The following is a 21,109-nucleotide window of genomic DNA, read 5'->3' as shown; positions in this document are numbered from 1 at the left end:
AACTTCAGTTGCCACCTCTCAGCCCATCTGCTCAACTTCTCTAGATCTTGTTCAGCAGCGTACTGTCATTAGTGTAACAACCCTGCCAACCTTCGTATCGTCTGCAATAGACCATCTTCTATAGACCATCATCAATATCATTGATGAATACAGAAAACAACAATGGACCCAACATTGAACTTTGGAGGACTACAAGGACTCCACTAATAACATTAGTCCACGAAGAGCAGTCCATTGAATACCACTCTCTGTCTTCTTCCACTCAACCATCCCTTTATCCATAGCACAAATTTGCCTCCAATGCCACACTGCTCCAATTTGTATAACAGTCTTCCATGTGCAACAGTATAAAAAGCCTTTGTAAGATTCAAATATATGATATCAAAATTATTCTTTGCATTCAGTTCCTTTGTGACTACATCATAGTATCCAATGAAATTGGTCAGACAAGACTTCTCCTTAACAAACGCATGCTGTGTCCAAGCTATAACTGAAGTCATATCTAGATGATCCTGCAATGCTTCTTTAACCAGTGCCTCCATTAATTTTTCTGGAACAGAAGTTAAACTAACAGGTCTGTAATTACCTCTCTCCCCTCAATCCTCCTTTGTAGATTGGGTTCACATTTGCACATCTCCAGTCCATGGCACCTCCAGTGGTGAGCTGTGAATATTTTAACAATGGGCTCACAGTTTTGCCGACTTTTTGATGTGAAACATCCTTGGGGATTCCTACCGCGGATGTCACTTCTGTGTCATCATCCGTGGCAGGATTCCGCCAGAGGTGTTTCCCATGTTCACACTACTAGTCTGCCCCAAGCACTCACTAGTAGTGTGATTAGAACGCGTGATGCATTTTTTGTGACCAGTATGATATCTCGAGTCATCCCCCCTCTTTACAATGATACCTGGATACAATAGTATTTTGAGTTCTAACTTTTTAGATTTTTTAATAGTATAACGTTACAATCATACTTCCTGAAGTAGGATGACTGCAACAATACAAATATCTGGCAACAATTTATCTTTTCGTCTCGCATTTTGGTAATGTTCCATTGTTAGGTGCCCCAAACAGCTGCGTATGTCGTTTCAACTACAAGGTCGGTACTTCAATCTAGGCTGTTTTCTAGACATTTAGATATGTTGCAGTTGCAGGTACACATCAATAACTTTAGTTATCATAATCCATTGTATCTTGCCTTCCAGAAATTATAAAAATTTGTGAATGTTCAATAAAATATTTACAATACAAAAGCTCTATTATTCCGTAATCAATATTCAAATCAAAATACCTAAAAGAAATGCGAAGGATTCGCATAAAACCATCTATCTACCGCATGTGCTCGGTACACATGCCACTTTTTTATTCGTCACTTTTTTTTTTTTTTTTTTCCCCAACAACTAGGGAAATATAATGGATACATTTTTTTTCCGTGATAAAATTTTAATATTGCGAATAAAAAATAACATGAAACATTTCCCATATCACAAAACATTCTACAATATAAAAACAAATATTGCATAAAAAACAAACTCTTCTAGAAAAGGTACACAATAATCACAGATTACATAAAAAAAATTATTATACAAATATTCAAGAAAAATTTATTCTAAAAATTGCCATATACAATTTACTTCTTTATTAATATTTGTTGTTGATCTTCTGCTTTGCTCAATAGCTGAGCAATGATTACGAGGAATCATTTGACATAACGATCCACATCGAATTGAAGCAATGGTTTTCCATTTAGATGTATGGTCAACGTTATCTGCAATGTATTTAATTGTCAACATTATTCATTCATTTATACAATATTATTCATTACACTGAAAGCAATGCTAATCGCAATGGTTTCAAAGATATTTCTGGCTTTTATAATTGAAGAGGGAATTTCACTCGATTTTAAAGATAAATTGTCTTCGACAAAATCTCTAAAATCATTAATTTTCATTTCAAATTTTATCAGAAAACTTAAATTTCTTATTTGTTTTTCACTGTCTTGGCAGAGATGAAAGTTCTTTCATATTCCACGATTCCAGGTAGCATATGTTTAAAATTTCTTTCAATTCCTCATCATCAATAGTATCATTTTCTTTATTTAATTTAAAATTACTCTGTTGCATTAATAACTTATCCTTAATAACGTGCCACGAGGTAATTTTTTAAATGTGTTCTTACTTTCGATTCCTTCAAATTCTTTCAACTTCAATATTCTCTCAGTTTTAGCTTCAGAATTTTTCAGATTTGCGATAGCATGGATAGTTAGAATAATTAATTTATCTGCTATTACCATAGTGATTCTTTAAAGTTTCCGAAAGGTAAGAGAGTACCTGCAGGATATCAATCATTAGTGCTAAATCGTTAAATTCCAGATTGAAAAGTTGGTTTAATAAACCAGAATATTTAATTAACTTTCTGATTCAAAATGTTTGCACAAAGCAGGATAATTCCTCCAACCCTCAAATTACCGTCTGTAAGCTACAAGCTGCCTATTGTGGCCAGAACACACGACCAATCTTTATAGTTTCCACATCAAGTTCTTTAGCAATCATTCTTAACTCGTGCTGCATTTTTTGAGATTGGTGATAGTTTTTTTTTTTTTTTTTTTTTAATTATTGCCTGTATGCCATTATATTTTAGAATATTTTCTTCACAGTGAAAGCCTCGACGCGGTTTCCAAATCTGCCAACTTTCATCTTCAGAAAGTTTACTTAATATCTTAGTTGCCTCATCCCCGCCCGACGTTGCCACTCTCACTAGTTCTTTGAATACTGTGAAAATATCGGAATCACTCAGATATCCAGCTACTGTGACCATGTAAACATAGACGGAAAATTTACTGAAACACATGGATCACTCACTTTTCCGAAAAACATATGTTGTTGTTGTTTGGTTTTTAGCAGCATTAGCAACTAAGGCCATATTTCTCCGGGGATATGCGGTGGTCATTCCCTGACCTTTCTGCATCCTCTGTATTTGGTGGTCACAGGCTCGAACCCCGGTCTAATCAAGAAGCATGTGCTACGCACTGCTGCTCCTGCCCACCTGGCTATGGAGGCACCGAAAAACGTATGACTTCTTGTCGGAGTAAAGGGGAACCACAACACAGGTTGACCAGAAGCTATTATCTGTGCCAAGAATCTTCTTAATCCTCTGACTGGCTATGGAAAGCATATTAACTAGCGTGACTTCTTAGAATGTGACTGCATAGGTTTTACTGACACCATTAACTTTGTGGGACAGTAATCCCTTTCACCCTTAATTAGTGCTTTCGAATTACCTAAAGGCCAGAGGTGAGGATAATGCGTACAAAGTTGTCTATCGTGATCCGTTCATTATTGTTTTAAATATTTCTGTAGAAACCAAGGGAGAATTCAAAAAAATTCGCTATGAAGAAGTGTAATTAACTCAAAAATGAAGCAAATTTGAAATACATAACTCCTCGATTGTGCCATTAAAATGCTGGGAATGGGGGCCCCGCTCGCCCCACCAAAGTTCTGGTTCAAGATACTCAATAATTAAATTCAGGATTTCATTTGTAAAATAAATAATCACTTCAACAATGGGCTCGCAAATTTTCAAAAAAAGTAACAAGGGGCTCTCATGAGCCCACTATAGCTCAACACTGGGTACCTCCCCTGAGTTCAAGGAAGCTCTCGTAATTATGGCTAAGTTTCTGCTTACTTCCTTTGCAGTCTCCTTTAATATAACTGGATAGATCCCATCCACCCCAGGTGCCTTTCTTATGTTTATCTTCAACAATTCCTCCTTCACTTTACTCTCATTTATTACAAGATTACCTAGCTTACTGCTAGAGTTTAATACACCTCTGGCATTCCCCTCCCTGAATAACTCCTCAACTGATGATGGTAACATCATCAGTTGGTCTCACCATATAGAATTTAAACACTGTCTCAGACCACCGTAGTTACCTTTACGAAAGTAAAAATCCTTCCCTTTACCCCTGATGGTAGTTACCTCTTTGAGTAAATTCCACTTCAGCACACTGTGATCGCCGCAATCTAGTGGTTCCTTTATCTGCAGATTCTTAATTCATGAAGAATCACTACTGATAATCAGATCAAGAGTATTACTCCCTCTAGTTGTCTCCCAAACGTGCTGCTGTAGAAATCAATCATCCAATAAATCCACAAAAGCCTTGCTAATGTGTGAGTGACCAACCAACACAAATTCCAGTCAATCTTTGGGAAATTAAAATCCCCCGTTATAAGACACTCTGATTTACTGGCCCACTCTATTTCTCTGCATAATTGCTCATTATACTCATCAGATTCATTAGGCCTGTAACACACACACACCTATTCTCATTTTTCCTTTCCCAGTGCTTATGTCACACCAAACAGACTCAACATTGCATTATCCACCAACATCAACTGGATGCATTTCCTTAGATTTTATGTTTCTTAACTAACAGCAAAATCCTTCCTCCCTTCATGTATTGTCTATCCTACCTGTACATATTGTACTCCCCCAATTCCAATTCTGCACTGCTTATGTCTGTGTGATACCATTATATCTCAACAATATCTGCTTTTGATGTCTTGACTAGCACTTCAAGCTCATCAAATTTATTAACTATACTCCTAGCATTGGTGTACATGTAAGTATACATGCATCTGTTTTTACCCTTAGTTACCCTAACACAGCCCATGTATTTACTTGTTCCACTATGACTCCCAGCAGTCCTGGAAATCCCCATTGCCTTGCTTTCCAGGCTGCTACTCAATTGTATTTAAATAGAAGCAGAATAGGCTGGGCACAGAGTGAATTTGGAACTATGGTAAAAGGGAATAAATGTCAGTTTTGGTGAAAGAAAGAGTGGCATGACAAGAAGGGAAAAAGAGAGTGAATGAGTATTATGGTGAATGGGAATGAGTGGAAGAGCAAATGTAATTGGCCAAAAGAATACTAAGTTACTAATAACTTACCTTATTTTATATACTAACAACACAAACACTATCACTGCATTCTCCCTTGGCCTGCAAAAAAACTTGCGGCTAGGCCTGCACTGCAACTGAAGCATAATATTAAGTTGAGGTGCCAAGGGAGTGCAGTGCAGAAAGCAAGAGTCGAAAAAATGAAATGAAAGCCAGAAGAACGAATGAGAGTGTAAGTGTGTGAGTAAAAGAATACAAACCATAAATGTTGCTTACCCTAGTTTTAATATTTTATATTCTTGCTTATTTAGCTCAACTATTATGCATTAGTATTTAAATTTACATTACATACCATTGCATCCCCTGGTGTGTGCGAAAAGATGAAATGAGTGAGTGAAAGGGGAAAAAAAATATAAAAATAAAAAAAATAATTATATATATATATATATATATAAATATATATATATATATATATATATATATATATATATAACCTAACAGAAAAAAAATATATATAAATATAAATATATATTATAAAATATAAGAAAAAAGTATAAAAATAGAATGCAAGTAGAGTGACAATGCAGATTATGAATGATGTAAATGTGTTTCTCTCCCACCCCCCACTGCCAGCTAACATATCCTACCTGCCAAGCAGGATGGGCAGTTTGACCATGCTACCAGAATCAACACAACATGGCACTGACGATCTGAACTGGTACTCTAGCCTGGTTCCTCCATACTTCATCTGGTGGGGCTCGTCCCCACTGACCTCTTTGGGGATGCCTACTCTATCGTTCCCATCCTTCTACCTGTTTTCTCCCCAGTCTTCAGTCTCCCTCCCTCTCTCTCTCTCTCACTAATCCGACCGAGTACACCCATAACAGTGCCCAAATTCTAATCAACGTCTAAATTCTACCGCTTTCTTGTAAATCTCTTTTGCCCTTTCCAAATTCTAGTGTTCAGCCCCCCCTTTTTTATAGGCCTAGTCACTGAAATCCTTGGAAACTAGGTGGTAGAGCCTGCCAGAGTACTTAAATAATCTACTTGGTGCCTGATCTGCCTCCTCATGGCAAAGTGTGGGCAACGGTGGGTACCAAATATTATTATTATTATTAGTCATGTGGTGCAAGGAAGCCTGGGGCTTATGCTGCACCAGCCAAAAAAAAAATTTCTGCGTTACCCTGAGTGAGAGAATTGTTTGTTTATTTGGTTTTCAGGAGCATTAGCAACTAAGGCCATATTGCTCTGGGGACATGCAGTGGTCATTCCCTGACCTTTCCGCATCCACCAGATTTGGTGGTCACGGGTGCGAACCCCGGTCTAATCAAGAAGCGTGTAATCACCAAGAAAGAGAAGAATGATGATATCCAGCTCAGGAACCTGGGTGTGCCAAGCCCATACTCACCAGATGTGAGCCTCTGTAGCTCTGTGAGCCTCAGGGGCCCAATGGCTAAATGGTTAGAGAAACAACAAACCACTCCCCACACACTTCATATTTCTGGCCTCCACAGAGTTCTGTGTCACTTACAAAGAATACAACACGGAGATGGGGGAAACCCCTGGTGCTGTCAGACAACTAACACACTTTACACTTAGAACTCATCATCCTTTTACTTTCCAACTTGACACTCGCAGAACAGCATCCTAACAACTTGAAGGTTTTGAATTACTTTGAACCTATTTTTATATTCTTTGTAACAAAAGATATTTTGGCACTGGCTGTAGGGCAGTGTCAGCAAGTTCACTCCACACTGTGCCTGAGCAAGGTGTGGGAATCAATTCAGTAGATCTAGCACATGCCTAAGGCTTGTGTCAGCATAATTCCAGGTCTAGTTATACTTTGGGGTATTACTACAACAGTAGGTAAAGCTAGTGTCAGAATAAAACATAATACCATGGCACAATGTCATCAGTCTGTATGAGATTTTTATGATAGGCCTGTCTCTGGGTGATCTTGACTAGAAATATGAGTTTTATTTTCAACTTCTTCATTTATTCCATCAACTTCCATTTTCTGGAACAACATTTCCTTTCACACAAATTTCCTGAAAATTACAATATACAGAAATTCAAGTCTAATGTCAACAAGTATCTTCTTTCATCTTCTCAACCTTCAACCCATACATGGTACTAAGTACTCCAGGGTCTAATACCTTTTGTGTTTATGGTTTTCATATAAAAAATATATATATATATATATATATTTATGTCAATAATGATAATAAAGCAATATTTGGAATAAAAAAGGAAAAAATTGCATATTACATTGGAAATATTCATTTTTTCAATAGCTAAGAGCTACACATAGCAGCTCATTATAAAAACAAACTTACTTGTAGATGTCTGACAACATTCACAAGTTCTCGCATTGAATATGGATATGCAATAAGTCCTTGGTCTGCCATGAATCTTAAGTCGCCAAAAAGTTCAACTAACTTATTCAAAATATGTTCTGGAACATCTGGACCATACTGTTTCAACATAGCAAGTTCCGATTCTACCGTGGGATTATCAACTGCATAGCAGCTAAAAATATCTCCTAATATAAAAACAAATGAATGAAATTAGTATCAGTTTCTCAAAGGAAATAGACTTCCTACAAATTAGTAAAGGTGCAGGGTATTATTCTCATACAGCATAATAGGCTTAAATGCATTTAAGCAGGCGGTCCTGATGACTAAACGTGAAACTACATGACTTACCTTTGGCGAAGGTGAGGAGGAGTGACACCAACAGTGATTGGCAGAAACAAGCCACATCCCACTCTCCTCTCCACTTATTTTTAATAGATTTACATTTAAAAAAAGTTAGGTTAGTTTACATCACAAATTCGAGGCAGATTCATGCATAAAATTTCCGTAATCTATAGTATATCATGGTCAGTCTTCTTGTTGATAAGGCTTCTTCTTGTCAGCCTTTTCTTCTTGCTGGTAGTCTAGAGTGTTTTTAATAGATTTACATTTTGAACTAGTTAAAAAAAGATTAGGTTAGTTTATGTCACCAATTCAGGACGGATTCATGTGTAAAACTGTTATTATAATTTATAGTATATCAAGGTCAGGCACTGCCTTCTTCTTCCTTTTCTTCTCACAGATAGCCTGGAGTGCACATCCTGTTCTGGTTTCTACCGTTCATTTAGCTGATGATATCACTAGCCATTGATTTCCTATAATTACAGCTTGCTTTGGTGTATGGTATCACTGCTCATCGGATGCTGTAGAAATACTGACTTCAGCCCAGTGAAGAGGAAACATTGTAATAGACCTTACCAAACAAAAGTAAAAAAGCTCAGTGTCATGTGTAAGGGAGAGGAAAGTGGTGAGATGTGGCTTGTTTCTGCCAATCACTGTTGGCACCACTCCTCCTTGCCTTTGCCAAATGCAAATCACATAGTTTCATGTTAAATCATCAGGACCACCACCTTAAATGAATTTTTACTGCATAACATAATACAGAGTAGCATTCCTTTATCACATTACATTTATTATTTAACTTACTACAGTTAATTTGTTAAAATGTTAGGGGAGAAATTACTATTTTGAGCAGGGAAAAAGTTATTTCATGGAGAAGGAAATTATTTCCCCACAAACACAGCATTAAGAGACTTTGATCAGTTTAGTTTTAGAGAAAATAACTCCACCATAGTTTCATAAAAGATTAATTAAGCTTTGGGAAATCTATACTACCATTCCCAAATAGCAATTCGTTTTCTATTTAAATAAGGAAGAATCAGAGTATGAGGGGAAAATCTTTCACATGTAATTTTTCACACTACAATTCAAAAGTAAATATATCACATTCCACCATTTCTGGACAAGTGAAAATCAAACATATATTAAATTTCCTTCAAAAAATGGAGAAGAGCCTTATCCAGTGACTCTACCCTTATTTTTAAATAGATATTTCTAAAATATATTTGAGAAGTTAATAGCTGTTTAATAATTTTAAAAAAATTATTTGTTCATACTTTAAAAAGTAATACAGTAATTTTAAACTTACTATAATCAAAAGGGCAATAAGATAACATTGATGAATAAAATACTGACCAAGAGCTGCGAAGAAATCATTTCCAAGAAAGGGAAATCCGGGTCGGTTTGCAAGCACAATCATTCGAAATTCTGGATGCATTACCAATATTTTCTTATTCTGCTTACAACCTGCATCTGGGGGGAGGAGGAAAAAAAAAAGAAGTGTTTGATATATATATATTTTTTTTACATTAAATTACATTAGAATTAATATTCCATGTCATATTGTTGTTTGTCTGTTTGTTATTTGGTTTTTAGGAGCATTAGCAACTAAGGCCATATTGCTCCGGGAATATGCGGTGGTCATTCCCTGACCTTTCCGCATCCTCCGTATTTGGTGGTGACGGGCTCGAACCCCGGTCTAATCAAGAAGTGTGTGCAATGCACTGCTGCTCCTTCCCACCTGGCTACGGAGGCACCTGCAAAGTACTGCATATGGGTAGCAGCAACCCCAGAGAAATGTACCAATTGGGAGGTGTTACACTCAGGGTAGTTGAGAATGAAAGAGACCTGTGGATAACTGTGCAGTCAGATATGAAGTTTTCTGAGCAGAGCAGATAGGCTTCCAGAGCAGGTGATGGGATCTTGTCAATTATATACAGGAATTTTGCGAGCAGGGATAAGGAGGTGATTATCTTCTTGTATAAGGCAATGGTCAGGCCATACATTGAGTGCTGCATACAGGTCTGGAAGCCTCATTTTAGGAAGGATGTAGAGTTTCTAGAATGAGTACAGAGAAGGGCAACAAGACTGGTGAAGGGAACAAAGCTCTTATGAAGAAAGACAAGTTCTGCAAATTGCAGTTTCTGGAGACTAGGCACCTGTGAGGCAATCTGATTGAGGTGTATAAGTCCTTGAATGGATTGAGCAGGCTCAATGCTGATGGGATTCTTCCTCTTGCTCAGATTACAAACCTGAGGGGTATAGATTCAAACTGAGGAAAGACGGTTGTAGAATAGATGTGCGTAAGTTTGCCAGCGGGTAGTTGATTGCTGGAACAAACTTCCATCTGTTGTTGTGGAAGTTGATAGCTTAAATAAATTCAAAGCAAACTAGACAAACGGATTGATGAAATGGGAAGGGGTTGTATTTTTTTTTTTTTTTTTTTTTTTTTGGCTGATGCTCTATAAGCTTGCTTTCCTGCATCATGTGCCTCTATTAATGCTAATGTGGATTATTTGCGGTGACCCAAGAAGTGGGTGTCTTTCAACCTCTCGAAATGAAGATAGAGTTGCAAAAGTTTGAGAAATTGTTTCTAGAAGTAGCTTTATATCCCTAGTTATGATATTTACTTTACTCTGAACTTAGAGATTTTGTGGGTTATTACTTAGCATCAGTAAAACTTGTGCCGTTTGAAACTTGCAGTCATTGTGTAGTATCATTGTGTAAAAATGGTGGCTGATGAGTTAGATATGAATAAGGAGATGATTTGTCAAATTCTGCATGAAGATTTGGGGAAAAGAAAATTCTGCACAAAATTTGTACTACACAGCCTCACAGATGAGCAGAGGCAATGAAGAGTGTCATCATGTGAAGACTTCATCCAGACTTGTCAAGACAATCCTAATTTCCTTGACTGTACTGTCATGGAGATGAGTGTTGGGTATTTCAGTATGACCAGAGACAAAGCATCAGAACATGTAGTGAACTTCAAAATCATCACCAAGGCCCAAACAGTTTTGTTTACAGAGTCTAGGATCAAGGTGATGCTAATCATATTTTTCAACAAACAGGATATGATTCACAAGGAATTTGTTCCTGAAAGAGAGAGGAGAGAGTCAATGCTACATTCTACGCAGGTGCTTCAGAGTATTCAAGAGCATTTCCCAGGTGAGGCCAAAATTTCAAGTGAAAGGCAGCTGGTTCTTGTTGCACAACAATTCAAATGAAGACATTTCTGATGAAACATGACATTGCATAACTCAACCATCCACCCTATTCTCCCAATCTGGCAGGAGTGGACTTCTTCCTCTTTTCCAAGAGGAAACTGCCCTCAATAGAAAGAGATTTCAGAGTGTTAAGGACAAAAAAAAAAAAAAAAAAACATAACCGCTGAACTGAACACCTTTGCAGACTCTTTTCAGAAACTTTCCATTGCACCGGAAACTTTATTGCCATACCTCATGTATAATGCCTGGGGGAAAGATAAAAAATAATGTGATGATTTCATTTCATTTTTATGGTGGCATCTTCTAGTAATAATAATAACTATTTTTAAGTGCTTGACAATAGCTTGACCTGGATATAATACACTGTGCACTGCACTTAGTGTGGAACTTTCTGGGATATACAGAGTTGAAACATATAGCAAATCACAAAACTTTTCTGGGCATACCACCAAAGGGGTTAATAGAAATGAAAAGTAACTAATTAACTTTTCAAAAAAATTATTAACTAATAGCATATAACAGTAATTATTTATATTTCACTGCAAAAAAAATCAAACAATTTTCTCAAAATTTTTTAATGTACCTATTTCCTTCTGGATTTTAATAAAATAGAATTTTTCTTCTCTGTAAATCTGTCATATTGTCTATTCATTCCTCCAATGAATAGACAATATGACACACTGCAGTAAACAATTCTGATATGGTAAATGGATCACCTATAATATATTAAACAATTGGAATTATATGCAAACTGATAGTATAAAGAGAAATCTGAGTGACCACTATTATTGTTTTTTTTTTCCCTGCTTTTTACTATTCTATATCCTTCCTTTTTATTATGAGGGATGATAGGATGCTATTTCCTTACTAAACCACTGTTTTTCCTCTACATCAGGTTTTATATACAGTCTATTAGCCAACTTCTTCCTGTACTATCACTTATGCATTACCTTAATCAATTCTCACTCACATATATTATCACACACTTCTTTATTTTTGCCAACCGGGCTAGCCGGGTGGGTAAAGTGCCTGCCTGGCAATCCAAAGGTCGCGGGTTCGAATCCCGCCTCGAGCTTGGATCAAAGTACTGCAAAAATCTTGGGAGGTGCATTATGGCCACAGAAGCCAATGCGCCAACAACTACAAAAAAAAAAAAAAAAAACCCTTTCTTTATTTCAGTATCACGCACTTGTTGAGGTCGCATATTTCCACATACTTTTGCAGAAAGTACAGTTAAATATACATGGATCTGCTTCTCTTAAATACAGTAAAATAAACTACCATAGTTTTTTTTTTTTTCTTTATCCTTATCTCTCTCTCTCTCTCTCTGTGAGGTCAATGGCAAGGTTGGCCCAAGTTTTCTTGGTACCTTAGGCAGAAATTTTCAATTGCACCATTTAATATTGATTAGTGATGTAAAAATCCGTCTTTGCTGGATTTTTATATCTTTGCTATAAAAAAAAAATACATTTTTATAGAAATAAAAATTATATAGAAGAAGTCAGATAAGTTTTTTTTTGCTATATTTTCCCTCTTGGTAAAAATCAGTTCTCCACAATTAATCTTCCATTTACTAATTTCCTCATGGAGGAAAGACATTAACAATTACTTTATAACTAGGATTTTTTTTTATATTAACATTTTTTTTTTTTTTTTCATCAGAAGTCAATCACAGCCTTAACTAAGTTATAAAGCAAGACTCCTAGTGCATTATGTCATTCACTTTAAAACAGAAAACATGGAAATTGATGTAAATTATGTATTTCAATAATGTATTATAAACTTTGACTGCCAGATATTGTTATGTAAAGTTTAGGCACAAATCTCTCATGTTTCAGTGTAAAATTATAATGCAACTTGTTTGATATTTCCAAGAAACTGATACAAAGTCAAAGTCTGATACAAAGTAACTGGAAATATTCTCGTATTCTCGGGCTAAATCTAATGAAACAAAATAAATAACCAGTAGTATAGATTTAACATTAACATAAATATAATATACAAGGTGTATATACCTATATATATAAAATGCTTAGGTATGATGCCGAAATCAACTGCTAACTGTTGCCAGCGCCTGTTCACGAGGTTCACCTCGCATGACCACCATACTGGGCATTCTTTATTAATTTTTGTACTAACGTTTTTTGACTAAAGAAAGACAACCTATGCCTGAAAGCTATTGATGTATGTTTAATTTAACTGTTTATTTTATCTGTCTTCAATTTTAAAAAACCATTACAAGTTTTAAGAAGTGTAAAAATGGCTGAACAATGTGTAAGAATATTGAGAAAATGTAGAAGAAATGCTAATGAAACATTAGAGGAGAGATCTAATTGACTAAGAGACCGAAACAAGACTCTACAACTACGAAGATGGACAGAAAACAATTAAGGAAGAGAAGCAAGACTGGAAATGAGAAGATGGGCGAAACACCGTAGGACTAATCAAACAGAAGTACTGGATGCGAATAATGAACCAGCTGTAATTAATGCAGAAGGGTAAAACATAAGAAATATGTGTTACAACTGTGAGTATTGCAATGCAAGATATTGAGGACATGAGTTAAACACATCGAATAAATACACTAAATGCTGTCATTATGGAAAAGCTTTCACTTGACCCACTGTCTGAGACACCTACTCTATTACGAGAGCTGTTTACAGAGGACACATGTGAAGCAAATAACTACAGAGAACATATACGAGAATACAACTCCACAGTGGCATTCACATCAGTGAGCACAGAGATTAAATCATTGCCTGGAAATGACCCATACTGTTTTAGAATACACAGCCAGATTTACCATTTGGTCTCACCGCTATGTCCAAATGAGGCAAATAAGCCAGAAACAACTTTATATTTTCGATTCTGCTGAAGCAACAACAAAACGGCTTGAAAAATAATCAAACCAAGGGTGTATGGCTGAAGTAATGCAACAATTGGATGAGATGCTGCGACAAGTTAACCCATTTGCTGAGTCATATAAACAAATGCATCAAATAACCCAGGCCAATCCAACAATGAATGTGTGCATGGCATTTATACAAGACCTGGATTTAGATAAGAGATGATATAATGCACCTACATCCAAAACGGAGGTTGCTGCAATATCTGTTGCAGAAAATGGAGAACCACCAGCAAATAGAAACATACGCATATATCCCACAGGTGACTGCTGTAGAATTATATCACAACTAAACAAGAATGGTGAAGACTGAAGGATCTAGATTAAACTATTTATGACATAATCAGAAAGATGGCGTATGTTACACCGGGTACAACTAGTGTGTACACACACACTAGTTGTACCCGATATATATTAATTAAGAGTATTGAATATCCAGAGTTTTGATATTTTATTATTGTATAATTCGATGCTTTTAATCCAGTATTATTGGTCACCTTTTATCAGTATATTTTAACACAAATTACAAGAAGCATGTTTCTTGCTGGGTTTAACAATGAATATGAGCTAACATCAATCAAATTTCACATCATTCAGCAATTGTTAAACATATTTACCATCTGAACCTTCTAACACAATGTTTAAATTATAATATTATGGCTAGTGCATCAATTTGCTAGATTACATTTCATTTGAAAAATTTGTTGGAAATTTCAACAATAAAGAAATACAGTAAATAGTTAAAAAAATAAATAAAAAAAAACAAAATCCAAGTAGATCATTACCATCATTAATAGACTGTGCTAATGGCAGTCTAGATCTTGTCTATTTCTTTATGATTAACTTTATTGTGATAAGCAGGGTATTGTTTTGGTCCACTGGTCATAATTTGGAAAAAAGAAGCCTGTTTTGATGATAATTATTTCAGAAACAGTTATCATGAAATACTGTGCTTGCAATTCTGAGTTGCTCACTTATCATTTTCAAAATTTCACCAACATAAAGAGGAAGTACTCAACATGCAGAAATAAAAGTTAATCACAGACAACTTGGCAGAAAGTAGATGATAAATGCTACTGAGGTTCTCTACCTCTGCTTGGATTTTGACCAAAAAAAAAAAATCATAGAATGTTTTAGTAATGTAGTACCTGATATTATTCATAGCTCACATTATATAACAGTTCATCAAAATAATGCTAATGTGCACAGCCGACAATGAACTGATGAACTGATTCAAGATGACAATGACACTCCCAAAAGAGCATAGATTGCACAGGAACAGTATGCAGAGCGCTATAGTGACATACAACATCTGGTGACTGTAGCATCCTATGAATAATCTGTGGGCTCACATAGAACAATACATCCAAAATAGGCCATCCCTTTATCCAAAGCAATAGCTTGTCCTTAATGCCACACTGTTTTAATTTGTATAGCAATCTTTTATGTGCAATAGTATCAAAAGTTTTCCTGAAATACAGTATATGATATCAAAATTATTTTTTGCGTCCACTTTCTTCATTACTATATTATAGTGTCTTGTCCGATTAGTCAGACAAAAGATTGCCCTTAACAAATCTGTGCCGTGACTGCAGGATAACTGCATAACTTCATTAACTAGTGACACCATTATTTTCCCTGGAACAAAAGTTAAGCTAACAGGTCTGTAATCACTTATGTCACCCTTTTCTTCCCCTTTGTGATTTGGGGATATATGTGTATATACGATTCACATTTTAGTTTGTTTGTATATTTGTGTGCTCCATACATTTGCTTGATGGAGCATCTGCAAGAAATATAATAGTTATTTCTTGCAGATATTTCTATACAGGATATTTCATAACATATGGATGATATTATCCAAGTGCAAGTCAGGGAATTTATAGCTCCAAGAAACTGAGATAAGTTTTTGAAGACTTTTGCCATTTTATTGACTTAATTGTTGTACTATGTATAAGTATAGTGCGAAAGCATCAGTAATACATAGCCAAATCTGAATGAACAGAATATTAGCAAAGCGGCATCGTTTTAAGTTATATCTCATATTGTGAATACCTTCACAACGAGTTGCCATGGTATTGCACTACTTCGAATAAGTAACGTTTCACCTGAGAAGAAGACTAATGTTACTTATTCTCAGATGGATACCACCACCCAGACGGCACCGTTTCAGGGCTATTTGAGATAACTTAAAACGATGCCGCTTTGCTAATATTCTGTTCATTCAGATTTGGCTATGTATTACTGATGCTTTCGCACTATACTTATACATAGTCTAGACTTTTCCATAGCTTGAGGCTTATGCCCTAAATGCTTTATAGTCTAAATACATCATACACCATTAGGCATCTCTCATATTGTGGAGTTATATTTCATAACTGTTTTGCCATCATTGCATCACTCGGGTACCTACCCACCCACCCACCGAAGAAGGGCCAAATAACCCTGAAACGGTGCCGTCTGGGTGGTGGTATCCATCTGAGAATAAGTAACATTAGTCTTCTCCTCAGGTGAAGCGTTACTTATTCGAAGTAGTGCAATATCATGGCAACTCGTTGTGAAGGTATTCACAATATGAGATATAACTTAAAACGATGCCGCTTTGCTAATATTCTGTTCATTCAGATTTGGCTATGTATCACTGATGCTTTCGCACTATACTTATACATAGTCTAGACTTTTCCATAGCTTGAGGCTTACGCCCTAAATGCTTTATAGCTTAATTGTTGTATTAAATCATACTCTACAAGTAGCTTTATAGTCCTAGATACCCTTGTTATGTTATTTTTAATTCAGCTAGAGATTTTGTTTCATTTGAATCTTGACACCATTGTTATAGTTATAAAGTGAGTGGTACAGGAATTCCAATTTGTGGTAAATAGGTAGTCTTTAATTTTGAATCAATTAGGTTGGCATTAGTTGGATAATTTTGTAATATATTATAATTAACTTATAACTCCAAATCACATGTTGGGCATATATCTCTTGTGTTTAGCTATGAATATAACTAATTTAACATTGTGATAGTTATGGTATAGCATAACAAAACTAGACAGAATAATATGTATCACTGCATTTAGGAATCTATTAGCTTACTGTAACATTGTAATTAATTAATTAAATTTATAAATCTTATTAATTTTTCATTGTTACAATTCAATTAATTATATTCAAATGGAAATCATGTCACAGACTAGAGCAGCAAAGCAACGGGCACAAACTACTGGGAGTGCTGTAGCTTGTGGGAGAACAGAAGGGGGGGAATTCTCCAATGCATCACAGCCTAAAAAAATGTGCAACTAGTGAAATGTTTGCAGACTTTCTGGAACAGCACATGATCTAGCCAAGGAGAATGTCTTTGTGTGTGCTAGGTGCAGAGAGTGTCAAGAAATTAGGTGCCAACTCAGCATTCTGATGGGTGTCTATGAAAGTTTGAAGAGTAGAGTAGATGCCCTCGAAGGAATTAAACTGAGGGGGCCCATCAAGCTCTCAGCTGCCCAACTCGACACCAGAGCTCAGTCTTGTGCATCAGGCAACACAGCAGCATTATTCAAGGCAGAATGCACTAGTCCCATTGTAGCTAGTTATTGTCGGTGACCCTACTGTTAGGGAGATGAGAAATATATTGTGCAAAAAAGGGTAGGTGGAATAGGACAGTGCATGTTTATCAGGGGCAAAAGTTGGTGAAGAAAGGCTTAATTTCTGCAAATTGCAGCAGCTGGCACCTGCAAGGTGATCTGATTGAGATGTATAAGGCCTTGAATGGGTTGAGCATGCTGAATTCTGGTGGGATTCTTCTGCTTGCTCGGATTACAAAACCGAGGGAAGGATATAAATTCAAATTGAGGAAAGGCAGTTGAAAACAGATGTGCAGAAATTTGCCTTTAGCCAGCGGGTAGTTGATTGCTGGAACGAACTTCCATCTGTTGTTGTGGAAGTTGATAGCTTAAATAAATTCAAGGAAGAACTGGATAAACTTTTGGAGAGAATGGATGGGTGAAATGGGAAGTTTTTTTTTTTTTGTTGCTAATGCTGTATAAGGTTGCTTTCTTGCATATCATATGTCTCTGCTAATACCAATGCTAATATGAGTTATACTTTCAGGAGTGATTCAGGATGTAAAAGTCATGAAAAACGTTTCTATGAAGTTATGATCCAAGTATTCCACAAACTACACAAATGTTGTGATATGTTAACATAGCACAAACGTTACCTAATTTTACTGAGTTTAGTTTATTCATTATTTTTCATTTAGTATTCAGATCGTACAGAGACCCAGCTGACCTTCGGATGTATAGTGGTCAATGACTGAAATATGATACTTTTGGAGTTAGTTCACAAGTGCTAGTGTTTCCCTGAGGAAGTGGTGCTTGTGGTCTCCAGACTATTTAAATTTTGTTTATTATAGAAATAGCACTCTTCCTGTGATGGGTGCCTCTTTGGGGGAGGTGTTGCATTCCAGTGCAGGAAATAAGTGATGCTTTGTGGTTTTATTTTTATGATTTCATTTTATTTTGAATGTTAGGTATCTTGGTACTTAGGTAGTAGAATCACAACTTGCCAAGTATAACCTAAGATTATTTGCCACAACAGTTTCATGGAATATTAGCATGCCTTTTTATTACAAGAATTGAAGATGTATCCCCATGTGTCTTCATGGTAAATTTAATTCACTACACTTGCAGGACTGTTTTTTCCACTTACTGAAAATATTTATTTTTTTCATAATTTCAGGTGTTTTATATGTCTGCAAAGTCTTGTTTTCAAATCTGTGCAGTTATTTACTGTATCTTAAAAGATTTTTTTTAATAACAAGTATAATTCTATTAATTTACTGCTACAACCACTTGAGATAAAGTAACATGTTACAACAGTATACTTAGGTACTGTTGTAACATGTTAGTTTATCTCACCTTAGAACCTATAGTGCCTGCATGTTGATTTTCAAATGAAACTATTAGAAGTCATAGATCAAATTAAACCACAGTAATCAAGGGGTGATTATTTGTGATGGATAGACCTGCAGAAGAAACAAAGTATAGATCTGTGGTATTCTAGAAAATACCATAAATTTACATCTGAGAAGTCTTACCTAAAGCATGCACGATGCGTCGTCCATCTGAAAGCAGCATTTCACCTGACTCGACAAGGGATTTCAATACACAAGTAACATGTGTAGGAGCTTTGTCTGCTTCATCCACTACAAGGACATAACCTTTCTGCACAGCTCTTACCTGTAAAGATAATAACAGTAAGCAGAAGAATATTTTAACAAGAGAACTAACCTTTTATTAACAAAGAGTTTAAAGTTTATTAACAAAGAGTTTATTCAAAAGGATTTATGGAAACAAACAAAACTTTCACATAAAAACAATGCAACTGCATTATTCTGATGTATCAAAAATTTAAAAACTTCAAAACATACCCCTTAAGAAAAAACATGCTCTCATAATAGTTCGTCAAAACCAATAAAATAAATTAGGGCACTAAATGCCACCAGAAACCTTAGCATAAAACATTCAATTGCTATCCTTAGATGGTAAACCAATAAAATATGAAGTTGTTACAAAATCATATTTATATTTTTAGAAAGTACTTAGATGTGTAAGAGGCTAATACTCTGGCAAAGGGCTATTTACTTGGGATCAGTTGAAAGTATTGGTGATGGTGGTTTTTATTGGATTCCCATAAAAACAATGCAGTTGCATTGTTTTTATGGGAATTGATCTTTTCGTCTTTCTAATTTTATTCAAGAATGTTCTGGTGAGTGTCGAGGTGAATTTCATAAAAGATGCTGCCTGCAAGTCAATAAGTTCTTCGTTAGATAATTCCTTCTCTTCTTCCTCTATTAACTCTTCCATGTGTTTGATATCAACCTCCAACTCAAGTAGCTCTGCAATCTTTACAGTCTTATCTGTAACCTCTTCATATGATTCGTCTTTTTTAATCTTTCAAAGCCACGTACCGTGGGCATATTTTCTTCCATGCGCTATTTAAACAACTTTTAGTAATTTCCACCCAGGCCTTATTAATGTTTAAGATGGCTTGGTAAATACTTTAAGATTTCCAAAAGTCTCTTAACGTAAAATTTTTCTCATTGTCTATTGCAGACATGCTTGAGCAAATGTTGTGCATTAATAGTATGCTTTTAAATTTGAAATAACATCCTGATCTGTAGGTTGGATGAGTGAAGCTGTGTTTGGTGGTAGAAATAGAAGATATGAAGTTTTCTGAGCAGTGCAGACAGGTTGCAAGAGTAGCTCATGGTGTATTGTTGATGATATATAGGAATTTTTCTTGCAGGGATAAGGAGGTCATTATTCCCTTGTATAAGGCAATGGTCAGGCCACACCTAGAGTACTGTATACAGGTCTGGAGGCCTCATTTCAAGAAGGATGTAGAGATGCTGGAACGAGTACAGAGAAGGGCAACAAGATTGGTGAATGGAACAAAAGGGTGCTCTTACGAAGAAAGGCTTAAGTTTTGCAAATTACAGTGTCTGGAGACTAGGCACCAGTGAGGTGATCTGATAGAGGTGCATAAAGTCTTGAATGGTTTGAGCATGCTCAATGCTGATGTGATTCTTCCTCTTGCTCAGAATAATCACCTGAGAGAGCAGAAATTCAAATTGAGGAAAGACAGATGTAGGATAGACGTGAGGAAATTTGCCTTTAGCCAGCGGGTGGTTGGTTGATGGAACAGACTTCCATCCCTTGTCGTGGAGGTTGATAGCCTGAATAAGTTTAAGGCTCAGCTGGACAGGTATTTCGAACGAACAGAGGGGTGAAGTGGAAGTGGTTATTTATTTAATTTTTTTTTTTTTTTTTCCGGCTGATGCTGCATAAGCTTGTTTTCTTGCATCAAATGCCTCTACTAATGCTAAAGGTCTTTAGTTGAATCTGTTGAATATAAAAAAAAAAATATGACTCTAGCATTCGGATTGAAATCATCTAGATGCGTAGGATGTCCAGGAGCATTATCTAATAGAAACAAGGCACCTCCGTAGCCAGTTGGGAAGGAGCAGTATTGCGTAGCACACGCTTCTTGATTAGACTGGGGTTTGAGCCCATCACCACCAAATACGGAGGATGCGGAAAGGTCAGGGAATGACCACCGCATATCCCGGAGCAATATGGCCTTAGTTGCTAATGCTCCTAAAAACCAAATCCATGCTCTCTGGGTCGATCGGAAATGTAAGGGTAGGGTGGCTTTATTGATGCCCTTAAATGCACGAGGTTTTCCAAAATGGTACACAAGCAATGGTTTTAATCTGTAATCTCCTGCTGCATTAGCCCCAAGCAAGAGCATGGCCCTATCTCTTGACACCTTGAAACCTGGCATTGTCTTTTTCTCTTTGGCAATGTATGTTTGATCTGGCATTTTTTT

At 36.1% G+C, this 21,109-nt stretch overlaps 1 protein-coding gene across 1 annotated transcript in view; it reads right to left on the bottom strand.

Moving 5' to 3' along the window:
* Window positions 1-21,109, bottom strand: part of c12.2 (von Willebrand factor A domain-containing protein c12.2) — a 574,487-nt gene that overhangs the window by 250,462 nt on the left and 302,916 nt on the right. Inside the window, exons 22-24 of the mRNA XM_090380213.1 lie at window positions 18,816-18,957; window positions 8,948-9,064; window positions 7,235-7,440 (exon numbers count right to left, since the gene is read on the bottom strand). Of these exons, the coding sequence (XP_090236339.1) occupies window positions 7,235-7,440; window positions 8,948-9,064; window positions 18,816-18,957 (465 nt within the window). The remainder of the gene's footprint in view (window positions 1-7,234; window positions 7,441-8,947; window positions 9,065-18,815; window positions 18,958-21,109) is intronic.

The sequence above is a fragment of the Mastigoproctus giganteus genome, chromosome 8 (genome assembly GCF_048544385.1).
Source record: "Mastigoproctus giganteus isolate SK-2022 chromosome 8, ASM4854438v1, whole genome shotgun sequence".
Classification (NCBI taxonomy): domain Eukaryota; kingdom Metazoa; phylum Arthropoda; class Arachnida; order Uropygi; family Thelyphonidae; genus Mastigoproctus; species Mastigoproctus giganteus.
Note: the sequence above shows the minus strand (reverse complement) of the source record. Positions and strands in the feature narration are given on the sequence as shown.